The sequence below is a fragment of the Neovison vison genome, chromosome 4 (assembly GCF_020171115.1).
Source record: "Neovison vison isolate M4711 chromosome 4, ASM_NN_V1, whole genome shotgun sequence".
In the NCBI taxonomy this organism is placed as follows: Eukaryota; Metazoa; Chordata; class Mammalia; order Carnivora; family Mustelidae; genus Neogale; species Neogale vison.
Window position 1 is genome coordinate 53,066,165 of NC_058094.1, and position 25,409 is coordinate 53,091,573.

The 25,409-nt window shown below is 36.7% G+C and overlaps 1 protein-coding gene across 2 annotated transcripts in view; it reads left to right on the plus strand.

The window, feature by feature from the left end:
- Positions 1–25,409, plus strand: part of IMPA1 (inositol monophosphatase 1) — a 34,265-nt gene that overhangs the window by 6,834 nt on the left and 2,022 nt on the right. For both annotated transcript variants that reach the window (XM_044245390.1, XM_044245389.1), the window contains exons 5-8: positions 519–564; positions 2,837–2,945; positions 4,879–4,987; positions 23,841–23,992. In XM_044245390.1, the coding sequence (XP_044101325.1) occupies positions 519–564; positions 2,837–2,945; positions 4,879–4,987; positions 23,841–23,992 (416 nt within the window). The remainder of the gene's footprint in view (positions 1–518; positions 565–2,836; positions 2,946–4,878; positions 4,988–23,840; positions 23,993–25,409) is intronic.

The following is a 25,409-nucleotide window of genomic DNA, read 5'->3' on the forward strand; positions in this document are numbered from 1 at the left end:
AAGTAGCAGTTTGTTCTGTAAAATTTAATATCTGTGTTTATAGGTCCTGACTATAGGAGAAATAACCAAAGGAAAGAGACTTCTTAACTATCAACAATTAAAAATTTTTTAAATTTCGTATTTTTTGAAAAAAGTATTTTACAGTTACTATATTCGTGGCATTTGACATTCCAAAGATATAAAATGTCATGCAGTGCAAAGTGTCCCTCCACTTCTGACCCCAGTTTCTCAGGACCAGTCTCTGGAGGTGGCCACTGTTATCTGTTTCTTGTGAATTCTTTCAAAGATGTTTCATGTCTGTAGAAGCTAGAAGCATCTTGAATGTATGTACATATGTATATGTCCCACCTGTCCCCATAGTCTCTGCATACTATACACACTGTTCTGTGGGAGGAGGGTTGAAACTATATGAAAAATTCTGTAGTCATTTACATTATGAAAAAACATCTTTATTGAAAGTAATGTTTATCTTGGTTAACTTGTATATATGTGTGTGTGTGTGTGTTTTTTTTTTTAAGATTTCCTTTTGTAGCTGTTTCGATTGGCTTCACTGTAAATAAAAAGGTATGCTGTTTCAATTTATAGTAAAATGCCTTGTGCTCATTTTCTAAGAAAGAGTACATAAATTTAGGTTTGTTTCTATATTCAATTTATATAGCTGCATTATTTCAAAGTAAGCTGCAGAACTGTTAGAATTGGCATGATACTTTTTCCAGTAAAGAAAATTTAATCTCTGAGAAGCAATAATTAAAAGAAAAAAATACAGACAAGTAACTGAAATACAATTCATATTTAATCACCATTATATATGTGATAGAGTCAGATGTGATAGGAGCTGATGTGTGATCTGAAATGCTAGATGCAAGTGGAGGGATTTAAGTTAAGAATGCCGTAAGGTGTCTGTGAAGAGAGACTTTGAAAGACCAGAAAATGGTAGGGGCCAGAACATGCTGAGTATGTTCAGGAATCCAAATATTTGCTTAATTTGAAACCTAGTAGAATACAAGCTGTAGCTATTGCATTTCCTTGCTGTTTGGCTATTTGATTGATCCAACAATGAATGATGTTTACTAACATCTGTCATACCTGACTTCCAGGAGCTTGTGATGTATTTAATCAGTATGTATACAGGAAAGATAAAAAAAAAAATCTGTGAAAATAAAAACACATCTTAGGCACAGGGTTGCACTAATTAGTGAGAACTTCTGAAAGGAGCTAAAGGAGCCTTTACTCTATAATCAGCCTTGGGCTATGTGCTGTCCCTGCCATTGAACTAACTCACAGTTCATGCTGAAGTTAGATGGGCAGACAGATAAATACATAGTGGAACTATGAAACAAATGCTGTGAGAACATGAAGAGGGTGTATCCAGTTCTTCCCAAGAGTGGTTTGGGGAAAATCTTCATAACAGAAGGGGTCTTTAGAGTTTGGTCATGTGAGTTGGGTTTTAGAAAAGGAGGAATTTTTCAGATAAAGAAGAAACGGAGGAAAGTATTTTAATCAGAACAGCTTGGAGAAGAGCATGATGTGTGTAGGGAACGAGATGTTCATTGCGAGTGAACTCTGAAAGTGGCAGGAGTAGAAATGATGAGGCGAGTTAGTTGTGGTTTTATTGTGAGGCACTGTGGCTTGTCTGTGCCAGAACATTTATTTTTAGGCTGTAGAAAACCAGTAGAGGTTCTTCAAGTACAGGGTGACAGATAATTCTTGCAGTGCAGAGATCATACCAGAGGGGCAGGGTGGGTGATTCTGAACTAAGATGGGGCAGTGAGGGTGGCTGAGGAAATGCCAGAACCAAAAATGAAACCAAAAAATAAAATTTGAAGAAGACATTTGGGGAAGGAATGATGTGTGATCAGGTAATGAGTGATCTTTGACCTCTTTGGTTGAGATTTCTGCAAGATTAATGGAAGCATAGGTTCTTCCCTGTGATAGTGTGGTTGTAGGTGGTACAGGCCACAGTTAAATGTGGTAGTTGAATTTATGAACTGGAAAGAACAAACTTCTAAGAATATAGACATCCAAGAAGGGGATGGAAGAAATGGAAGAGTGAACAAATCCTGACCTACACACCACTTTTAAGGGTTGGACAGAGAACAAGGTCCTCAGAAAAAGTGACACAAAAACATATTAATGAAAGAGGTAGGACTATGTATACTGCCAGAAACATGGGAGTACTGGATTAAGTAATAATAATAAAGTAATTATTTATTAAGTAATAAAGTATGGATGATGGTCAGCAGTCGCCAATATTTGGAGATGGTGTTTGGTTAATAGGAATTCACAGGTAATCTCTTTCGGGGAAGTTTTGGAAGTGTGTGTGATCAGGGCAGAAGCCAGATTGTAATTTTTGTTAAGAGGAGAATAAAAGAGGTGAAGTATAGACTACCCTTTAGGCAGTGAAGGGAAAAGGAGAAGATAACATCTTGAAAATTTTGTGGGGGAGGTAGAAATTTGGTGTGAAAGTATCAGAATGGAAATCTGAGAGGAGGAGGATCAGTTGGTAGAGGAGTATTTCAAAGACATTTGAGAGGGTCGGAATCAATAAAGAAGGAAGATTCACCTTAGAAAGTAGGAAATACTTACCTATCTGAGGCAGGAGGGTGAGAGTTGAGGTGGTTTGAGTTGAGAAATGGATGGGACAAGAGTCAATGATTGAAGTCTGATGACCTCTTTCCTCTGTTTAAGCTGGAAATTAGCATTTTAAGTATCCCATAATAGTTATTTGAAAACATTCTCAGTATACAGATTTTTTTGTTCCTGCCTTAAAAAAAAGTAGTGATTTAATGATGAAAAATACTCAAATTTGATAAAGGAAACTTTTTTCCTTCTGTAGATGGAATTTGGAGTGGTATACAGTTGCCTGGAGGATAAGATGTATACTGGCAGGAAAGGAAAGGGAGCCTTTTGTAATGGTCAAAAATTACAGGTTTCACAACAGGAAGGTAGGTTTATCCTCTCATTTTTGGTGTGGTTGATATTCTATACATGTTTTTCATTATTGTTGAGTTAACCAATGGAGTTCTCCCAGTTTTTAACAGATTCTTAAATTACATGTCTTTTCCCTTTACATTTTTATTTCCATTACAGTTTTGAATGTGTTAGTAGAAGCAAGGAAGAAAGTATAGTCCAGCAAACACCACTCAGACTCACCAGCTTGCTAAATGCTGGGAATAGAAAGATGAATAAGAATGGCTTCCTGCCCCTGTGAAGTTCATGGTTTATTGTTTCAGCCACTACATCTCAAATTGTTTGTCAAATTTCTCTGATCTGATGTCACCGGAACCAGTTGATAGACTGTAAATCTAGGGGAAAAAAGTCTGTTAATGTTGGGAATCATTAAAAATGAGGTCTGTATATTTTTTATGACCTTGATGATTGGCATTTTGTCTTCTATGTGACAGCTCATTGAACTTTTGAGTCCCTTTTTTTCCGTAAACCATGTCCAACATTTCCCACAGTTTGTACTTCAGATTCTAAGTGCAGCAAGAACTTAAAGATACTTGCAAATCAGTCTAAGTTCAGAATCCCCCCATACTTCTATAATTTTTTTCCTCAGACACTTAAGTTGAGAGCAGATTTTTAGTTCCTTTTCTTTTTTTTTTTTTTTTTTTAAAGATTTTATTTATTTTATTTGACAGAGACAGATCACAAGTAGGCAGAGAGGCAGGCAGAGAGAGAGAGGAGGAAGCAGGCTCCCTGCCGAGCAGAGAGCCCGATGCGGGACTCGATCCCAGGACCCTGAGATCATGACCTGAGCCGAAGGCAGCGGCTTAACCCACTGAGCCACCCAGGCGCCCTAGTTCCTTTTCTTTTTATTGAACTCTAAGACCCTAAAGATTGGGACATATCCTAATTTTTAAGATAACATGTAAAAAAACATGCATCTTATCAAAGTGCTGAGTGAAATAAGTCAAGCATAGAGTCAGTTATCATATGGTTTCATTTACTTGTGGAGCATAAGGAATAACACGGAGGACATGGGAGATGGAGAGGAGAAGTGAGTTGGGGGAAATTGGATGGGGAGACAAACCATTAGAGACTGTGGACTCTGAGAAACAAACTGAGGGTTTTGGAGGGGAGGGGGATAAGGGGTTGGGTGAGCCTGATGGTGAGTATTAAGGGGGGCTTGTATTACATGGAACACTGGGTGGGGTGCATAAACAATGAATCTTGGAACACTGAAAAAAAATTAAATTAAAAAAAATTGAAGCATTTTAAATGCAAAAAAAAAGTAATGTGGTAGCTTTTGTAGAAACTAAATCTTTCCCTTTTTGTAATTTTTGCATTTTATAATTCTTAAATTAGATTATTGGATTATTAGAAGAAACAGTAATTGTGAACATGTTTAGAACAAGCTGGTAAGCGTATACTAGTGGAAGGAGATGAAGTGTAGGGTATGCTACACAGGGAGTCTCTTAGCCAAAGGTGTTGAGTGTGTTAAGAGCTTCAATCATGTTGTTTCAAAGACTGAATAGAAAATATTGGGTAATCTATCAATTTAGTAAATGGAGGTCAGCCACCATTCAGTTTAAACTTTTGTTTTATTTCAAAGCGATATTTAAATTATTTATTTTGTAAATTCTTTTTAAATATTTAATGTATTTGCTTATTTCCCACTAAAGGTATCATGCATGTAAGCAGATTGGTTATATTTTATATTTTGGGGAGATGTTCACAGAAGCAGACTCCTTGATTATTAAAGATAATAAATTTATCGGAATTCTAATACTTCAAGGCTTAGAATGAAAGAAATATGTTACAACTAGAACGAGGGATGAAAATGGTCCTATTTTATTTTGAATTACAAGGATCACATTTTTAAATCAGAGTTCTTATTACTAAACTTTAGTGATTATTTAAAACATTTTCTTTTAGATATTACCAAATCACTTTTGGTGACAGAGTTTGGCTCCTCCAGAACACCAGAGACTGTAAGAATTGTTCTTTCTAATCTGGAAAAGCTTTTGTGCATTCCTATTCATGGGTAAGCTCTTTTCATTTCTTCCCTAAAGTTCCAGAGAATTTAACATTTTCAGAATAAATTTTCCATTAACAGGCTTGGGATCACTCCCATAATTATAATTTTGTAATATAATTTAAAAAACCTTTTTATCTGAGAAAAATTTCAAACTTAACAAAATTTGCAGAAATAAGGGGGATAAAAAAGGATACTCTTTACTCAGATTTACCTGTTGTTAACATTTTACTCCATTTGCTTTATCATCTCATTATTTCCTGTGTGTGTGTGTGTGTGTGTGTACATGAATGCGTGCATACACAAGTGCATATACACCTTTTTTCCTCTGGACTGTTTTAGGGTAAATTACGTATATTATGGCTCTTTACTCCAAAATACTTCAATTTATTTCCTGAGATTAGGGATTTTTTTTCATGACCACAATACAATTGTTGACTTTATAAATTTACATTTTATCTAATCTACCATCAATATTTAGTTTCTGCAGTTGACCTAATAATGTCTTTTGTAGCTTTTTCTTCCTCCAGTGCAAGTCAGTGTAGTTGGGTCAAGCATGAATATAGTTGTCACATCTCTTCAGCCACTTTTGATCTGAGTATTTCCACAGCCTAAGAAATTACCCACTTCCTCTCAGCTTTCAAATTATTTGCATAGAAGAATACAAGGTAGACTCTTACAATTTATTTCTTGTTTCTATCAATAGTTACTTCTTCCTTGTTACTTGTTCTTTTTTATATTTGTGCTTTTTTCTTTTTGGAAATCTTAATTAAATTACTTAGTGTTTTGTCATTTTTTTTCCCCCTAGAGAACCAGGATTATGATTTATTAATCTGATATACAGTTTTTCTCCTATCTTGAATTTATTTTTATTCTTTAATTTTTTTATTAATATAAGTGTTTAGGCTATGAATTTTTATCTTACTGCTGTTTTAAATGTATCCCACAGATACTAATATGTAGGATTTTCATTAATTATTTTTCACAAAATCTGTAATTTGTATTTCCTTTTACCTGAGAGTTGTGTTCTTAAATTTATATAAGGAATTTTTTAAAAATTTCATTTTTAATTTTAGTAGTTTTATTACATTGTAATGAATCTGCTGTTGAGCTTACTAATATTTTGTTTGTGCCTAGTATATGATTAATTTTGGGGACAGTTCTGTACATACTAAAAAAAAGTATATTCTCCATTATTAGGGTATAGTATTTGATACATAGCCTAAAGATGAACCTTATTATGTTGTTTATTTTTTGTCTACTTCACCTGTCTCATACATTGGTCTTAGTTTTTTGCTTGACTTTAGGAAAGGATAGCAAGCATTTTATATCTCATCCTCTGTAGATTCCTTGAGAAGAGCACATGTGCATAAGACTCCATGAGTTCTAGCACATTCCGTACTGTTTTTCTTTGGCCTTGAAACTTGAACAGCTTGGTTGGATATAATATTCTTAAGAAACAGTATGAGCTAAATGTCTTGAAAATGCTGTTTTACTGTTGCCTTGCTTTGTATGTTGCTTTTGAGAAATCTGATGCCATTCTAATTTTCTTGGCTTTTAAATTCATACTTTGGGATGCCTAGGTGGCTCAGTTGGTTAAACGTCTGACTTTGGTTTAGGTGTGATCCCAGGGTCCTGGGATCCAGTCCCACATCAGGCTCCTTCCTCAGCAGAGAGCCTGCTTCTCCGTTTGCCTGCCGCTCCCCCTGCTTGTGTGTGCTCGTTCACACGTGCTTTCTCTTTCTCTCTGACAAATAAATCTTAAAAAAAAAAAATTTCATGTTTTACTTGGAGACTCTGAGAAATTTTTTTTCTTTTAATCTTCCATGGCTAATAGCTTTACAAGGACAGATCTTGGAATTGCTCATTCTGGCAGAATTTCCTCCTTTAACATGTATATTCAGGTCTTTTTTCATCCAGGAGAATTTTTTTGAGTTATAGTTTTAAATACTAGTTCAGTTCTCATTTTCATTTTCTGTTCTGTTTTCATTTTCATCAGGGCACTAGTAGGAATGCTGTTTCCTTTGGGTCTTCTTTCTCAGCTCCTCTCTTTCTAGCCCTTTTTACTACTTTCCTGTATTTCCTTTCTTCATTGCCTTTGATTAGATTTTTATTGGCATATGTTGTCCTTCAGGTACCTTGTGATTGGGATTTCATTCCTGATTTAATTTTGTCTCTCCCTTCTGCCACCTTTTCTGGGTTCACTCATTTCTTGTTTTCTCTTTCTCCACACCCTCCCCCCACAGTTTCTGCAGTAGTTTTTGTATTTCTCATTTAACACCCTCCCCTGCCCCCATATTTACAAATATTTATTTGAGGATATTTAATTCAGGTTGGATTGATTTCATTTTCAGTTTTTTATAGCTTCATTGTTGAGTTTTGGGGAGAGACTGTATCAGGCAAAAAAAAAAAAAAAAAAAAAAAAAATCCCAAATACTTTCATTAACAAATACCTGATATTTTATAGTAGTTTTATGTGATTATGGTCTTCTTTTTTCTATTCTGTTTTATTTTGTGATCAGGGTTTCTGGTACCTGTTTTTGCTGTCAGTTCTGACCTTCTGTACAATTTCCTTTCTGATAATCTATTAAATTGTGGTGGGCAGTGAGGGTTAGCCTATCTTATTTCGCTTTCATTTCTGCAGGATCCTTATTTTTTCATGCCTAATTCTTTTCCATCAATTCTTTGTCTAAAAGAGGTGCCACCTCTCTTTTTTTTTTTTTTGGCAATAAATTGACAAATTATTTTAGTTTCAAGTATACAGAATAGTGATTTCATATTTGGATATATTGTGAAACAATCACCACAGTAAGTCTAGTTAACATCAACACATACAGATTTTATTCATCTTGTGGTGAGAACTTTTAAGATCTACTTTCTTAGCAACCTTCAAATATGCAGTACAAAATTACTAACTGTAGTCACTGTGTAGTATATCCCCATGACTTATTTTATAACTGGAAATTTGTACCTTTGGATCTCCTTTACCCATTTTGCCAATCCCCTCAACCTCCCACTCCTGGCACCCACCAGTATGTTCTCTAAGAGCTCAGTTGTTTTTTAATCCTGTTTTGTTTTTAGAATCCACATATATGTAGAATAACCGATCTTATCTGACTCTCCCCAAGAAGTGTAGCTTCCTTGTGGCTGTGAGTTGAGGTTCTACTTTTTTTCCCAGCCCCTTTCCTATAGCAGGACTGTGAATTAGCAATTTTTACATGTTGTTCAGCATTTTTATGTTTGTCTTTTTTTTTTTTTAATTAACATATAATGTATTGTTTGCCCCAGGGGTACAGGTCTGTGAATCATCAGGCTTACACATTTCATAGGACTCACCATAGCACATACCCTCTCCAGTGTCATAACCCAGCCACCCTATCCCTACCTCCCCACCACGCCAGCAACCCTCAGTTTGTTTCGTGTGATTAAGAGTCTTTTATGGTATGTCTACCTCCTGATCCCATCTTGTTTCATTTTTGTCCCCCACCCTTCCTCTCAGTTTTCTCATATTAGTGAGATCATGTGGTAATTGTCTTTCTCTGATTGACTTCTTTCGTTCAGCATAATACCCTCTAGTTCCATCCATGTAGTTGCAAATGGCAAGATTTCATTTCTTTTGATGACTACATAGTATTTCATTGTGTATATATACCACATCTTCTTTATCCGTTCATCTGTTGGTGGACATCTAGGTTCTTTTCGTAGTTTGGCTGTTGTGGACATTGCTGCTCTAAACATTTGGGTGCATGTGCCCCTTTGGATCACTATATTTATATCTTTAGGGTAAATACCCAGTAGTGCAATTGCTGGGTCATAGGGTGGCACTATTTTCAACTTTTTGAGGAACCTCCATACTGTTTCCCAGAGTGGCTACACCAACTTACGTTCCCACCAATGGTGTAGGAGGGTTCCCCTTTCTCCGCATCCTCACCAACACCTATCATTTCCTAACCGGTTAAATTTAGCCATTCTGACTGATGTGAGGTAGTATCTCACTATGGTTTTGATTTGTATTTCCCTGATGCCAAATGATATGGAACACTTTTTCATGTGTCTGTTGGCCATTTGGATGTCTTCTTTGGAGAAATGTCTGTTCATGTCTTCTGCCCATTTCTTGATTGGGTTCTTTGTTCTTTAGGTATTGAGTGTGATAAGTTCTTTATAGATTTTGGATACCAGTCCTTTATCTGATATGTATTTGCAAATATCTTCTTCCATTTTGTCAGTTGTCTTTTGGTTTTGCTGACTGTTTCCTTTGCTGTGCAAAAGCTTTTGATCTTGATGAAGTCCCAAAAGTTCATCTTTGCCCTTGCTTCCCTTGCCTTTTTGACGTCTCTAGGAAAAAGTTACTGCAACTGAGGTTGAAGAGGTTGCTGCCTGTGTTCTTGTAAAGGATTTTGATGGATTCCTGTCTCACACTGAGGTCTTAAATCCATTTTGAGTCTATTTTTGTACGTGATGTAAGGAAATGGTCCAGTTTCATTCTTCTGCATGTGATTGTCCAATTTTCCCAACACCATTTGTTGGAAAAGACTGTCTTTTTTCCATTAGACATTCTTTCCTGCTTTGTTGAAGATTAATTGACTATAGAGTTGAGGGTCCATTTCTGGGCTCTCTATTCTGTTCCATTGATCTATGTGTCTGTTTTGTGCCAGTACCATACTGTCTTGATGATATCAGCTTTGTAATAGAGCTTGAAGTCTGGAATTGTGATGCCACCAACTCTGGCTTTCTTTTTTAACATTCCTCTGGCTATTCGGGGACTTCTCTGGTTCCATATAAATTTTAGGATTATTTGTTCCATTTCTTTGAGAAAAATTGATGGTATTTTGATAGGGATTGCATGAAATGTGTATATTGCTTTAGGTAGCATAGACATTTTCACAATATTTATTCTTCCAGTCCTTGAGCATGGAACGTTTTTCCATTTCTTTTTGTCTTCCTCAATTTCTTTCATGAGTACTTTATAGTTTTCTGATTACAGATCCTTTGTCTCTTTGGTTAGGTTTATTCCTAGGTATCTTATGGTTTTGGGTGTAACTGTAAATGGGATTGACTCCTTAATTTCTCTTTCCTCTTTCTTGCTGTTGGTGTATAGAAATGCAACTTATTTCTGTGCATTGGTTTTATATCCTGACACTTCACTAAATTCCTGTATGAGTTCTAGCAGTTTTGGAGTAGAGTCTTTTGGGTTTTCCACATAAAGTATCATATCATGTGCAAAGAGTGAGAGCTTGACTTCTTCTCTGCTGATTCAGATTTCTTTAATTTCTTTTTGTTGTCTGATTGTTGAGGCTAGGACTTCTAGTACTGTGTTGAATAGCAGTGATGATAGTGGACATCCCTGCCGTATTTCTGACCTGAGTGGAAAAGCTGTCAGGTTTTCCCCATTGAGAATGATATTTGTTGTGGGTTTTCATAGATGGCTTTGATGATACTGAGATATGTACCCCACATTTGAAGAGTTTTGATCAAGAAAGGATGCTGTACTTTGTCAAATGCTTTTTCAGCATCTATTGAGAGTATCATATGGTTCTTGTTCTTTCTTTCATTAATGTATCACATTGATTGATTTGTGGATGTTGAACCAACCTTGCAGCCCAGGAATAAATCACACTTGGTCGTGGTAAATAATCCTTTTAATGTACTGTTGGATCCTATTGGCTAACATTTTGGTGAGAACTTTCACATCTGTGTTCATCAAGGATATTGATCTGTAATTCTCCTTTTTGATGGGGTCTGTCTGGTTTTGGGATCATGGTAATTCTGGCCTCATAAAATGGGTTTGGAAGTTTTCCTTCTATTTCTATCTTTTAGAACAGTCCCAGGAGAATAGGTATTAATTCTTCTTTAAATGTTTGGTAGAATGCCCCTGGGAAGCCATCTGGCCCTGGGCTCTTATCTCTTGGGAGATAATTGATGACTGCTTCAATCTCCTTACTGGTTATAGGTCTGTTCAGGGTTTCTATTTCTTCCTGGTTCTGTTTTGGTAGTTTATATGTCTCTGGGAATGAATCCATTTCTTCCAGATTGTCATATTTGCTGGTGTAGAGTTGCTCATAATATGATCTTATAGTTGTTTGTATTTCTTTGGTGTTGGTTGTGATCTCTCCTCTTTCATTCGTGATTTTATTAATTTGGGTTCTTTCTCTTTTCTTTTTGATAAGTCTGGCCAAGGGTTTATCAATCTTTTTAATTCTTTCAAAGAACCAGCTCCTAGTTTTGTTGATTTGTTCTACTGTTGTTTTGGTTTCTATTTCATTGATTTCTGCTCTGATCTTTATGATTTCTCTTCTCCAGCTAGGTTTAGGCTTTCTTTGCTATTCTTTCTCCACCTCCTTTAGATGTAGGGTTAGGTTGTGTACTTGAGACCTTTCTTTTTTCTTAAGAAAGGCTTGCATTGCTATATACTTTCCTCCCAGGTCCGCCTTTGCTGTGTCCCAAAGATTTTTCTACAGTTGTGTTTTAATTTTCATTTGTTTCCATGAATTTTTTCAATTCTTCTTTAATTTTCTGGTTGACCCATTCATTCTTTAGTAGGATGCTCTTTAGCCTTCATGTATTTGAGTTCTTTCCAACTTTCCTCTTGTGATTGAGTTCTAGCTTCAGAGCATTGTGGTCTGACAATATGCAGGGAATGATCCCAATCCTCTGGTACTTGTTGAGACCTGGTTTGTGATCCAGGATATGATCTATTCTGGAGAATGTTCCATGTGCACTAGAGAATAATGTGTATCCTGTTGCTTTGGGATGGAATGTTCTGAATATATCTGTGATGTCCATCTGGTTCAATGTGTCATTTAAAGCCTTTATTTCCTTGTTGATCTCTTGCTGAGATGATCTATCCATTTCAGTGAGGGGAGTGTTAAAGTCCCCTACTATTACTGTATTATTGTTGATGTGTTTCTTTGCTTTTGTTATTAATTGGTTTATATAATTGGCTTCTTCCATGTTAGGGACATAGATGTTTAAAATTGTTAGATCTTGTTGGACAGACCCTTTAAGTATGATATAGTGTCCTTCTTCATCTCTTATTATAGTCCTTTGCTTAAAATCCAATTGATATGATAGAAAGATTGCTACTCCTGCTTTCTTTTGATGTCCATTAGCATGGTAAATTGTTCTCTGCCCCCTCACTTTAAATCTGAAAGTTTCTTTGGGTCTAAAATGAGTTTCTTGCATACAGCATATCAATGGGTCTTGTTTTTTTTTTATCCATTCTGATACCCACTGTCTTTTGATTGGGGCATTTAGCCCATTTACATCCAGGGTAACTACTGAAAGTTATGAATTTAGTGCCATTGTATTGCCTGCAAGGTGACTGTTACTGTATATTGTTTCCTTTCCCTTCTGGTCTGTTACTTTTAGGCTCTCTCTTTGCTTAGAGGAACCCTTTCAATATTTCCTGTAAGGCTGGTTTGGTGTTTGCAAATTCTTTTAATTTTTGTTTGTCCTGGAAGCTTTTTATCTCTCCTTCTATTTTCAATCATAGCCTAGCTGGATATAGTATGCTTGGCTGCATATTTAGTGCTCTAAATATATCATGCCAGTCCTTTCCGGCCTGCCAGGTCTCTGTGGATAGGTCTGCTGCCAATGCAATATTTCTTCTGTTGTATGTTACAGACCTCTTGTCCTGATCTGCTTTTAGAATTTTCTCTTTGCCACTGAAATGTGTAAGTTTTACTATTAGATGATGGGGTGCGGACCTATTTTATTGATTTTGAGGGGGGGGTTCTCCGTGCCTCCTGGATTTTAATGCTTGTTCCCTTTACCAAATTAGGGAAATTCTCTGCTATAATTTGCACCAATATACCTTCTGCCCCTCTCTCTCTCCTTCTTCTGGGATCCCGATTATTCTAATATTGTTTTGTCTTATAGTATCACTTATCTCTCAAATTCTCCCCTCATGGTCCAGTAGTTGTTTATCTCTCTTTTTCTCTTTTTGCTTTGCTTATCCTAGTAGTAGGAGCCTCCATTTTTTATTGCACCTCTTTAATAGCTTTTTTGATTTCAACTTGGTTAGGTTTTAGTTCTTTTATTTCTCCAGAAAGGGATTTTGTTTCTCCAAAAAGGGATTCTCTAGTGTCTTTCATGCTTTTTTTGAGCCCAGCTAGCACCCTGATAATTGTTATTCTGAACTCTGGTTCACATCTTACTAATGTCCATATTGATTAGGTCAGTCGGTGTCAGTACTTCCTCTTGTTCTTTTTTTTGAGGTGAGTTTTCTCTCATCATTTTACCCAGATAAGACTAGATAAACAAGAGGACAAAACACTAAAAGGTTAGCAACGACCCAAGAAAACTGTACACTAACCCAATTGGAAGAGACCCGAAACTGGAGGGAGAAGAAAGGGGGGAAAAAAAAAGATTAGGCTGGTGAATAGAACAGAGCCACCACTTGATTTTGGGTGTATTTTGGTCTATTAGAAGAGATTTTAAAGAAGGAAAAACTTACATATATACAAAAATAAGGGTAAACATGGTGAAGCATTGGAATATGACTGTAAAGATGAAAATTCAAAATGATTCTGAAAAAGGAATTGATAAGAGGTTGGTTGGAAAAAGGAATAAGAAAAGAGAGAATGTGATCAGGCTGGAGACTAGAAAAGCCATGTGCTAGATTTAGGGTATATTTTGATCTATTAGAAGAAATTATATCCCAAAATTTTAAAGAAAAATCCTTTATGTATACAAAAAATAAGGTTAAATACAATGAAGGGATAGAATGACTATAACAATGAAAAGTTAATAAGATTTTTTTAAAAGGTATTGATAAGATATAGTTGTTAAAAACCATATAAATAGGAAAGAGGAAAAGTTAAAAAAGTAGAATAAGAAAAAAATAAAATTTACAAAAGTTAACTTTGAAAGACTAAAGGATCTTGGGAAAAAAAGCCATGTATTCTATGTGTTGTTTTTCCCTATCTCTGGAGTTCTGCAGTTCTCATTGATTAGTGAACTTGGTCTTGGATGGATGTTCTTGCTGCTCTTCTGATGGAGGGGCCTTTTGCAGTGATTCTCAAGTGTCTTTGCTTGAGGCAGAATTGCACCGCCCTTGCCAGGGGCCAGGCTAAGTAATGTGCTTGGGTTTTCTCTCGGGAGCTTTTGTTCCCTGAATGATTTCCGTACAGCTTTGGAGGAAGGGAATGAGGATGGCAGCCTCCCAGTCTCCAGCCTATAGGAGTCGAGAGCTCGGGGCCTCACTCCTCATTGCACCCTCAGAGTAAAGCAGTCATTCTCTCCCATCTCCCTGGTCTCCGGCCACACTCCGTGCTCATCCTGCCTGTGACTGTGTTTCTTTGTCTGGTGCATGGCCCTGATTGGACTTTCCAAACCCAGCAGCTTCCTGCAGTGTGCTCCTGTGCTGCTCCTCTCAGAGGAGGAAGGAGGGGGTCTTTCTGGATCTGCCACTTGTAGGGTATCTACTGGAAGAGCAGTGGCTTGACTGTGCCTCGGATCTCAGATCAAGGTAACCCCGAGCTGAGATTGCACTCCTCAGCTCCATATCTGTAGCCGGCTTTCCTGCTCTGATACCTGGGAGCTCTGCCATACTCAGGCACCCCTGGTCTTTCTGTCACCCTGCGGGTCCTGAAACCATACTGTCCCTGCAAGGGCTCTACACGCCCCCCCAACCCCGCTTAGCCTCTGGAGCGACATCCTTCAGTGGAGCAGACTTATAAAAGTTCCAATTTTGTGCTCTCTCACTTGCCAGGAGCGGTCCTCTCCTGCCGTGGTCTGTCTTCCCATCGTTTTGGATTCACTTCTCTGCATGTCGTACCATCTGGAAAGTAGTTGATTTTCTGTTCCTAGAATTTCTGCTCTTCTATCTCCTGTTGAGTTTGTAGGTGTTCAGAATGGTTTGATAACTATCGAGCTGAACTCCTGGGACATTATGATAGTTCAGTCTCCTACTCTTCCACCATCTTGCTTCCTCTCCTCACTTTCTCTTTCTTAAGGTAGCTTTGTCTGTGTTCCCTCTGGCTCTTCTGCTCCCTTCTCCTCCTTGTGACAGAATCTTTTCTGCCTCCCTCCCCAACTCTGTATCCTCAAGCTTGCAGTGCTATATTAGGATTTTTCTGTTTTCCCACTAGTTACAGAGAATTTATGTTTTCTAGTTCCTAGAATTGCTGAAGGAATGGTTCCTATAGGTTTTACTTGCTCTCATTGATTTTATTTTTATTTTGGGTGGGAAGATAATAGTGAGTTTTCAATCAGAATGCCACTATTATGTTCCAAACCTGAGGGTCCTTCCATAATGGAAGTTTTGTAGATGAAGAAATTAAAAGCAGATATTAAACAGGTACATACATTTGTCATTAAAAGGGAAGCTAGAGTTTTGAGGTTCTTAAATTTAGTGTAGTTAATGTGTATGTTAAGTAGAATTCTCCTGACCTTTATTGTGGTTGTTTTCATGAAGAAAAATAGAGAAAAATAATAACCACAGATTTGGGGGATTTTATTTCACTACCAATTATGCCTACCTTTTGCCTTCTGAAAATCTTGATTTAAAAGGCTCTTAAAACTCACCAATGAACATAGGATAATCCAGACTTATTTGTAGATGACTTGACTGAGGTTCAGAGAGGTAAAGTGACTGAGATCACACAGGTAGATGGAGATGTGACTAGAACCCTGGCTTCCAGACCATTTCTCTGTCTCCAACATTAGAGTTTCATTTTAGGAGTCAGGACATTATATGTACAGTTTGGTCTGATACACACTATAATTCTAGGCTGTAGATCTGTGACCTGTTTTGTAATAAGTAAAGTAAAAAAAGTTCCTGTCAAGAAAGTATAGGACCTAGGGATGCCTGGCTGGTTCAGTCTAGAGCATGCAGCTCTTATTCTTGGGGTTATGAGTTCAAGCCCCACATTGGGCATGGGACCTACTTAAGAAGAAGAAGAAAAGAAGGTATATAATGTCCCAGAATGATATCCTTGAGGGAAGAGCAATATGAATAAAAAAGCCTGTAGCTACAGCGCTATTTTGAAGCAAGGACTTTAACTGTCGGCGATAAAATGTTTCTGTTATTCATAAAAGAGCTATAAGTGCTTTATAAATTTAACCTTTTCTATTTCCATGGTCTGAAGTAAAAAGTATACAGTGCCCTTTTATTTTTGTATGTTCTTAAAGGTAGAACAAGGAAAATATTGCCAAGAAGTGCTGACTTACTAATTTCTTTCTGTGATCTTTTGCATTCTGCTGATTGAATGTGAATTTGGAAGGGTTATTTACACATGTACATGAAACTAAAGAGAGTTATAATTTGAATGGATGTTTTAAACAAGTAGAAACAGTCTAATAAGTTCCTAACTAGTAAATGATATTTATGTAGCAAAGTTAAATCATTACAGGTCTATTTCCTTTAGTTTAATTTTTAGGGACTTATTTAGGTGGAATGCACATCGATTTGCTTCTGTAATGTTTTCTGGCATCATGGTTTAAAGAATAATTTCATCTTAAATATAGTCTTTGAGGACCTTTCAGATGTTAGGCACTCTCCTAGGGGCTTTGCATATATTTATTATAACCATTAACAGCAGTGTCCAGAATAAGTTGGTATCCCCATTTTGATGACAAGAAAAGTGAAACTTGAAGAGGAAACTTTCTCAAGATTACAGTTTTAAGCAGCTAAGTAGCGGTGCAAACTCAAATCTCTGTGATACTAAAGATAGTTCTTTTTTACTTTATGCCAAAAATTCTCCAAATATCAGACTAAGATAGACTTCAGAACACATTTGTAAAATCTATACCACAGTCTTGATTATTTGATAATTAAGTACTCTCTGGCAGTATTTGTCCATAAAAGAATATGTTCTTTTCTGACTATCAGACCCCTTGCCTGAGAGCCCATGATATTTATTAGAAATGAACAGAAGCATTGCCAGTAGGTAGTTCTTCCAGCCTACAGTTCTATCTCTGAATAGAAATACCAAGGGGTCATTTATGAAAGAGCTTGATATTTGTGCTTTCTAGGACATGAGCTATGAACGATCACATAGCCCATGAGAAACGGGGAAAATTCCATATGCCATTCTTTATATAAACTATCAAAAGCCACTAAAGTTAACTTGGTTTTATGTATTTGAAAAGCAGTCAAATGTCTGTTTAACATTTGTTACTAGTTCTTTCTTAAATCTGATATGCAGTAACAAATAGGCAGGAAAGCATATTTGGAATCAAAGGCATCACATAATTTTAATCTTTTTTAAAAATTGATTTGGTATAAACATGTCTCATTTTTAACTGTATTTTGGTGGAGTCTTTAGGGTGTTCTATGTATAGTAGCTGGGCAGCTGCCAGTAGTGACGGTTTTACTTCTTCATTACCAACTTGGAGGCCTTTTATTCCTTTATCTTGTGTGATTGTTGCAACTAGGGCTCCCAGTATGTTGAAGGAAAAGTGATGGGAGTGGACATCCTTGTCTTGTTACTGCTCTTAGAGGAAAAGCTGTCAGTCAGTATTTTACCATTGATCATAATGTTAGCTGTGGGTTTTTCATATATGGCCTTTATTATGTTGAGCTATGTTCCCTATAAACCAATTTTGCTGAGGGTTTTTAACAAAAATAGGTGTTGAAATTCGTCACACTTTTTCTGCCTCTAGTGGGATGATCGTGTGATTTTTACTTTTCATTTTGTTGATGTGGTGTATGATATTGATTTGTGACTGTTAAACTATCCCTACATCTTTGGACTAAATTCCACTTGATCATGGTGAATGATCATTTTAATGTATTGTTGAACTTGTCTTGCTAATATTTTGTTGAGGATTTTGCATCTGTGTTGATCAGAGATACTAACCTGTAGTTTTCTTCTTTTGTAGTGTCTTTGGTTTTGGTGTCAGAGTAATGCTGACCTCATAGAATTAATTTGGGAGCTTTCCTTCTAATATTTTTGGGGGGAATAGTTCGAGAAGAATACATAGTCTTTATTTTTTTAAATTTATTTTAGGAGCGCCTGGGTGGCTCAGTGGTTAAGCCGCTGCCTTCGGCTCAGGTCATGATCTCAGGGTCCTGGGATCAAGTCCCGCATCGGGCTCTCTGCTCAGCAGGGAGCCTGCTTCCCTCTCTCTCTCTCTGCCTGCCTCTCCGTCTACTTGTGATTCCTCTCTGTCAAATAAATAAATAAAATCTTTAAAAATAAATAAATAAATAAAATTTATTTTAGTATTAACTCTTCCTTAAATGTTTGGTACAATGCACCTGTAAATCCATCTGGTCCTGGACTGTTGTTTGCTAGGAGTTTGATGACTGATTGAGGTTCACTGCTAGCAGTTAGTTTGTTCAAATTTTCTATTTCTTCTGATTCAGGTGTGGACGTTTACATGTTTCTAGGAATTTATTCATTTCTTCTAGGTTGCCCAATATAATTTTCATAATATTCTTATAATCCTTTGCATTTCTCTGCTATCAGTTGTTATTTATCCTCCTTCACTTCTGATTCAGTCCTTTCTCTTTTTTTTGTTGCTGAATCTGGCTAAAGGCTTATCAGCTTTATCTTTTCAGAGAACCAGTTCCTAGTTTCACTGACATTTTCTTTCTTTCTTTCTTTCTTTCTTTTTTTAAGTCTCTATTTCTGTTCTGGCCTTAATATTTCCTTCTATTAGCTTTGGGCTTTGTTCTTTCTATAGATTTCTTAGATGTAAGGTTAGGTGTTGGAGATTTTTGTTTCTGATTTAGGCTTGTATTGATACAAACTTCCCTCTTAGAACTGCTTTTTGCTGCATCTCAAAGATTTTGGACAGTTGTATTTTCTTTTATCTCCATAGATTTTATTCCCTCTTTGATTTTTTTTTTTTTTTTTGGTTGACCCATTGATTGTCTACTAGCATGTTGTTTAGCCTCTGTATATTTGTGTTCTTTCTAGATTTCCTCTTGTAATTGATTTCTAGTGTTGTGGTCAGAAAAGATGCTTGATAGGATTTCAGTCTTGTGGATTTTATTGAGATATGTTTTATGGCTTAACATGTGATCTGTTCTGGAAAATGTTCTGTGTGTACTTGAAAAGAACATATATTCTGCTGTTTTCAGGTAGAATGTTGTATATATATCTGTTAGGTCCATTGGTCTAATGTGTTGTTCAAAGATAGTTTCCTATTGATTTTTTTCTCTGGATGGTCTTGCACTGATGTAAGTGCTGTGTTAAAGCCACCTACCATTATTGTCAATTTCTCCCTTTATGCCTGTTAGTAGTTGCTTTATATATTTGGTTGTCCAGTGTTGGGTGCATAGACATTTACAGTTGTTATATCCTCTTTTTAGAATGTTCCCTTTATCATTATATAATGCCAGGCTTAGACTTTAAAACAGAGACTGTAACATAAGACAGTTTTTTGTGATCTAAATATTGCTACCTTGGCTTTTTGTTTCACTGCTGTTTGCATGGAATCTTCTTCCATCCATTAAGTGTATACATGTCTTTAGGTCTAAAGTAAGCCTCTTATAGGCAGCAAATGGATAGGTCTCTCTCTCTCTCTTTTTTTTTTTTTTTAAATCTTTTCAGTCACCCTGTATCTTTTGATTGTAGCATTTTGTCCTTTTACCTTTAAAGTAATTATTCATAGGTATGTTCTTATTGCCATTTTGTGACTTACTTTCTGGTTGTTTTTCTCCATTCCTTCTCTTACTCTCTTCCCTTTTGTTTTGATGGCTTTTTGGTGTTACACTTTTAATTCCTATCTCCTTTTTTGTGTGTGTTTATCTATTATAGGTTTTAGATTTGCAGTTACCATTAGGTTAATATATAACATCTTATGGGTATAACAGTCTATATTAAGTTGAGGGTCGCTTAAGTTCAAACAGATTCTAAAAGCACGAAATATTTACTCCCCACCCACATTTTATGAATGTTATATTTTATATAATTTTATTTTGTGTATCCTTGATTCAGTATTGTATATATAATTCATTTTACTGCTTTTGTGTTTTCATCTCCATACTGGTTTTTTAAGAGATTTGCCTACCTTTATTATTTATTTTTATTTATTCATGAAATTTCTTCCTTTCATAATTGTCTCACTGTTAGGGCCTTTTCTTTCCACTCAGAATTCCTTTCAACATTTTGTGTAAGGCTAGCTTAGTGGTAATGAACTCCTTTAACTTTTGTTTGTCTGGGAAACTCTATCTCTCCTTTTATTCTAAATGATTATCTTGCTGGAGAGAGTATTCTGGTTGCAGGGTTTTTCCTTTAAGCACTTTGAATATATCTTGACACTGTCTTCTAGCCTGCAAAGTTTCTACCAAGAAATCAGCCAATAGCCTTATGGGGTTTCCTTTGTATGCAACTGTTTTTGCTCTTGTTGCTTTTACAATTCTTTTAATAATTAATGAGGCAGAAAGTAATGATAATGTAGGGAGATGTGGCTCTCCTTAGATGCTCTGCCTCCTGAATATGGAGTTCTGTTTCTTCCCCCAGGTTAGGGAATTTTTCAGCTATTATTTCTTCAAATAAGTTTTCTTTCTTTCTTTTCCTTCTGAGATCCCTATAATGCTTATGTTATTATGCTTGATGAAATCATGGAGTTTCCTTATCTTCCTTTATTTATTTATTTTTTTGGTGCAGCTTAGTTGCTTTCCATTACCGTTTTCCAGATCATCACTCTGTTCTTTTGCATCCTTTGTTTTGTTGATTCCCTCTAGTGTGTTTTTTCCCCCCCATTATTGAGTTCATCTCTGTTAGGTTCTTTTTTTTAATTTTCTATCTTTTTGTTGAAGATCTGCAATCTTTTTTCTTTTTATTTTTTTTTCCTTCCTCAAGTCCCTTGAGTGGGGAATATCTTTATGACCATTACTTTGAATTCTTTATCAGGCATAGTGCTTATCTCCATGTCATTTAGCTTTTTTGCTGTGATTTTTTTTCTTGTTTTTTCATTTGGGATATAGTCTTCTCTCTCCTCATTTGGTCAAACTCTGGGTGTGTGTATTAAGAAGGTCAACTCTGTCTCCTGGTCTTGAAAGTAGTGACCTTATGAAGAAAAGCTTCTGTGCCCTGGAGCCCAGTGCCCCTGGGCATCAGAACCATGCACTACAGGGGTGTCTTTGTGGGCTCTGTGCACCTGCTGTTGTGGCCCAGTCACATTTGCCTTTAGTCCAGTTGGCTATAGTGACCTGTCTTATTTTGCTTGCTATGGGCATATCATTCCAGGTTTGGTCTTGCACCACTGAGAGGCTTAAGACTACTGTATGGTTGTATGTGGGAGGTGTCTACATCTAGTTTGCCTTAGCTATGGGCATTTCAGAAGGCAGGGCACTTTCCCTGTGGGGCTCCCTGAGAAGCTTTTTTTGTTGGGAGGGGTGGGCAGTCAGAGTAGATAGCTATACCCAGTCTCTTTGCTGTAGCTGCAGGTACACCAAGTGCAGGGCACTCTCCTGGGGTGGCCAGCTCAAAGGTTTGGTTGCTGGAACTGTGGGTGTGCTGGTGTGTGGGGTTATCCCTGCCTCTACCCAAGAAAGAGTCACTTTGCAGTGGTACTAGTCCTTGCTGGGGCTGTTTGCTGGATGTGGTGGGCATGAGCTGCTTTTTCAGGGATACCTACCAAGTTGTGGGGTGTGGGCTGTATGGGGAGGGTGAGGTATATAGTGCTAGTGAGATAGGTGGATAGGGTTTACACAGGTTCCCACACGTGTCAGGCTACTTAGGCTAGGGGAGAGGAAGTGAAGTGGTGCCTGCATATACTTTTGTTCTTGGAGAAATTTCCTGAAGATTCCTGCCCCTCCAGCACTTGTTCTGTGATTAGTAAATAAGTCTCTTTCTGTGTATACCACAGGCACTTTTCAAATTGCTGCTTCTATGCTGTATCTAGGCTGGGGTATTTATTATAGGTTTTTTGTTTTGGGTTATTTTAGGGCAAGGACAGTTTCCCATTGCGCTTTAGCTCTTCCAGAGCTAAGCCTGCTGATTTTTAAAGTACCTGGAGTTAAACCCTGCTGATTTTAACAGCTTTCAAAGTTAAGCCTCACTGGTTATCAGAGCCAAATGTTATGGGAGCTCATCTTCGCAGTGTGGTTTCCTAGTGCCTGGGGTACCTGGCATGGAGTCTGATCATCTCACTTCTCCACACTTGGGATGTCGCTCCTCTCTGTTTTAGTCTCATCCAGGGGGTTTGGTTCCAGGGCAGCTCTGTCCCATTCTTCCCTAAAGAGGGCAGAAGATTTGGTCTTTCCACAGTTAACTTTGGATGCCAGACTTCGGGTCATTTTTCAGAGTGACTTGCACAGATAGAGCTGTTATCTTGGTGTATCTGTGGAAGGAGTTGAGCTCAGGATGCTCCTACCACTCCATCTTCCTGCTCCCCCCAACTCCTGTTATTTCCTTTTCAATGAACAGATCTCACGGCCTTATATGAAGGGGTTTAAATAATTACAAAAGGAGTTTGAGTAAAAATCACTTGAAAATTACTTGCAGACATGATGAACACTTTTTCTTAAGTATTTCAGTGTTCTTTAATAAAGGGGATACTCCCTAACATAACTGTAATACAGTTGTAAAAATCAGGAAGTTAACAGTGATATATTATCTAATATAGTGACACTTTATTCAAACTTTGAAAAAAAATCAGATCCAAGATTCAACCCAGGATCAAACATTGCATTTAGTTGTCCTTTATCATCAGTTTTTAAAACCTGGAACAGATGCTTGCTCTTGGTCTTTTATGCTCTTGCTATTTTTGAAAAATGTATGCCAGTTATTTTGTAGTAAGTCCTTGATTTAGGTTTGTCTGGTTTCCTCAAGATTGGAGTTATACATTTTTGTCACGAATGTCAGAGAAGCAATGTTATGTCTTTCTCAGTGCATCATAGGAGGAGGCACTTGATAGCTTTTCGTCCCATTATTGGTGATAATAAGTTAGTTCACTTGATATTGGTAGACCATTATAAAGATGCTTTTCCATTATAGGTGCAGGCATACCTCAGTCATATTGCAGGTTTGGTTCTAGACTACAGCAATAAAGCAACTACCTCAATAAAGCAAGTCAAATGATTTTTTTGGTTTTCTAGTGCATCTAAGTTATGTTTCTATTATACCATGGTATATGAAGTATATAATAAAAAAGCAATGTGCACAATACCTTAACATTTTATTACTAAAAATGCTAATCATCTTAGCTTTCAGTGAGTCATAATCATTGATCAACATAATAATGAAAAATTTTGAAATATTGTAAGAATTACCAAAATGTGAGAAAGAGACATGAAATACCAATAGATTCAGTTTGTAAAAAAAATCAATATATATGATATGTGATAAAAACAAAACACAATAAAATGATATATGCATGCATTACATATGTTAGGGGGAGGTAATTTGACATTATGTAAATACCAGTCTTGCGCTTGCTCATTTTGGCATTTATTAGTGATTCTTTCTTGAATCGGTTATTACTGTAATGGCTATCAAAGCAGTATCCATATTTACATTGATATTTCCAGGGAAGAGGTACAAACCTGTAATACTCTTCAGGTAGGCTTCCGTCTCACCAGAGCCCAGGTGTGCCGTTAACCCTTTAGTCACACATTCTGATGTACACACGTGTCAGTGACCAATAACATATTTTACTCCTCCTAGAGACTGCTTGTATTATGGGGCTGTAGTCCCTGCGTTGAGACAAATATGAATATACATGCATGCCATTATAGAAGAATGATGGCATTTTTTCCATTTTTTTTTTCCCTGAATATATCTTTTAGTGTTTAGCTTACTAAACCAATGCTCTGTGGGGATTAATTTTGTCATCTGTATAGTATATCATGATAATTAGTAAGTTTTTTTTTTTAACTTGTAAATTCTCTCAACAATTAAACTAGAGGAGGAGGCTTTTTGAAAGATATTTTTCAATCTGATTTTTAAATGTTATTTGTTAGGATCCGAGGTGTTGGAACAGCAGCTGTTAATATGTGCCTTGTGGCAGCTGGAGTTGCAGATGCCTATTATGAAATGGGAATTCACTGCTGGGATATGGCAGGAGCTGGCATTATTGTTACCGAAGCTGGTGGAGTACTATTGGACGTGACAGGTAAAATTATGGAACAGTAAAAGCATTTTTCTCTCTGTTGGACTTTCCTTTATATGTAGCTTTTTTCCTTTAATGTTTAATATATATTAGTATTTATTACATAAATTCTTAAAGACAAAACAAAAACAAGGCATGTAGTTTTCTGCAAAATAAGAATAACAAATTGAGGGGCGCCTGGGTGGCTTAGGGGGTTGAGCCTCTGCTTTCGGCTCTGGTCATGATCCCAGGGTCCTGGGATCAGAGCCTGCATTGGGCACTTTGCTGAGCAGGGAGCCTGCTTCCCTCTCTGACTCTGCCTGCCTCTTTGCCTACTTGTGATCTCTGTCAAATAAAATCTAAAAAAAAAAAAAAGCAAAAAATAAAAAACAAATTTAGAGATAGAGGCAAGGATAAGAAGCTAATTATAATGTGGGATTAATAATGATAAATGATTAGCCTCTTCAGACATGAGTATCGGGAACTCTTTTTTTTTCCATCTTGAATTACTTTATTTTAAAATCACTATACATGTGTAAACATAAAACCAAATTAAAGATACAACTATGAAACCAAAACATTTTCAAATTAAAAATAAACCAAGCTATACAACAAAGAAAATTCAAAAGTATAATATTTATTCAGTATGACCATTAATATTGTCCAGAATCTGTAACAGTGCTTGCTGTGGCCGTAGTTCTTTTACTTTCAGATGTGTGTTCCATATAGTGAGCTGGAGCGTGACTCAGTTTGTCAAAATCTTCATTTTGTCCCTGGCGTGAACACATTACTTAAATATGAACGCTATCTCCATTCTTTCCCCATTAGTCCAGGTTAAATACATGTTGTACACCGGAACTCTTTTTTTTAAAAGATTTTATTTATTTGACAGACAGGCATCACAGGTAGACAGAAGGCAGGCGGAGAGAGGAGGAAGCAGGCTCCCCACGGAGCAGAGAGCCCGATGTGGGGCTTGATCCCAGGACCCTGAGATCATGACCTGAGCCGAAGGCAGAGGCTTTAACCCACTGAGCCACTCAGGTGCCCCAAGATGGTGAAAATTTTTTAAGTGAAGAATGAACCTGGGCTAAAAGTATTCACCAGTGGTCAGGGAGAAAAGCAATGAAGAAGTAAAGAAATGGGAAGGAGAGTGATATGAAAATGCTGTGCTGTGGAGTCAGATTTCCTGTCCATAGATTCCCAAACATGAAAGAGGTAATAAAAGTAATAAAAAGATTAGAAAAAGAACACAGGAAAGAAGTAGATGAAGCTAATATTACATTGCATGTTAACTCATGAATTTAAATTTAGGAAAAAAAATGACATTTTTCAGACTGGTATGATTGAGAGCCCCCCCCCCAAAAAACTCTGGTATTTACTAAAAGATTCTTAAAACTCATTTATGTATTGCCAAAGCTTAAACATGATAATGACAGTTTTT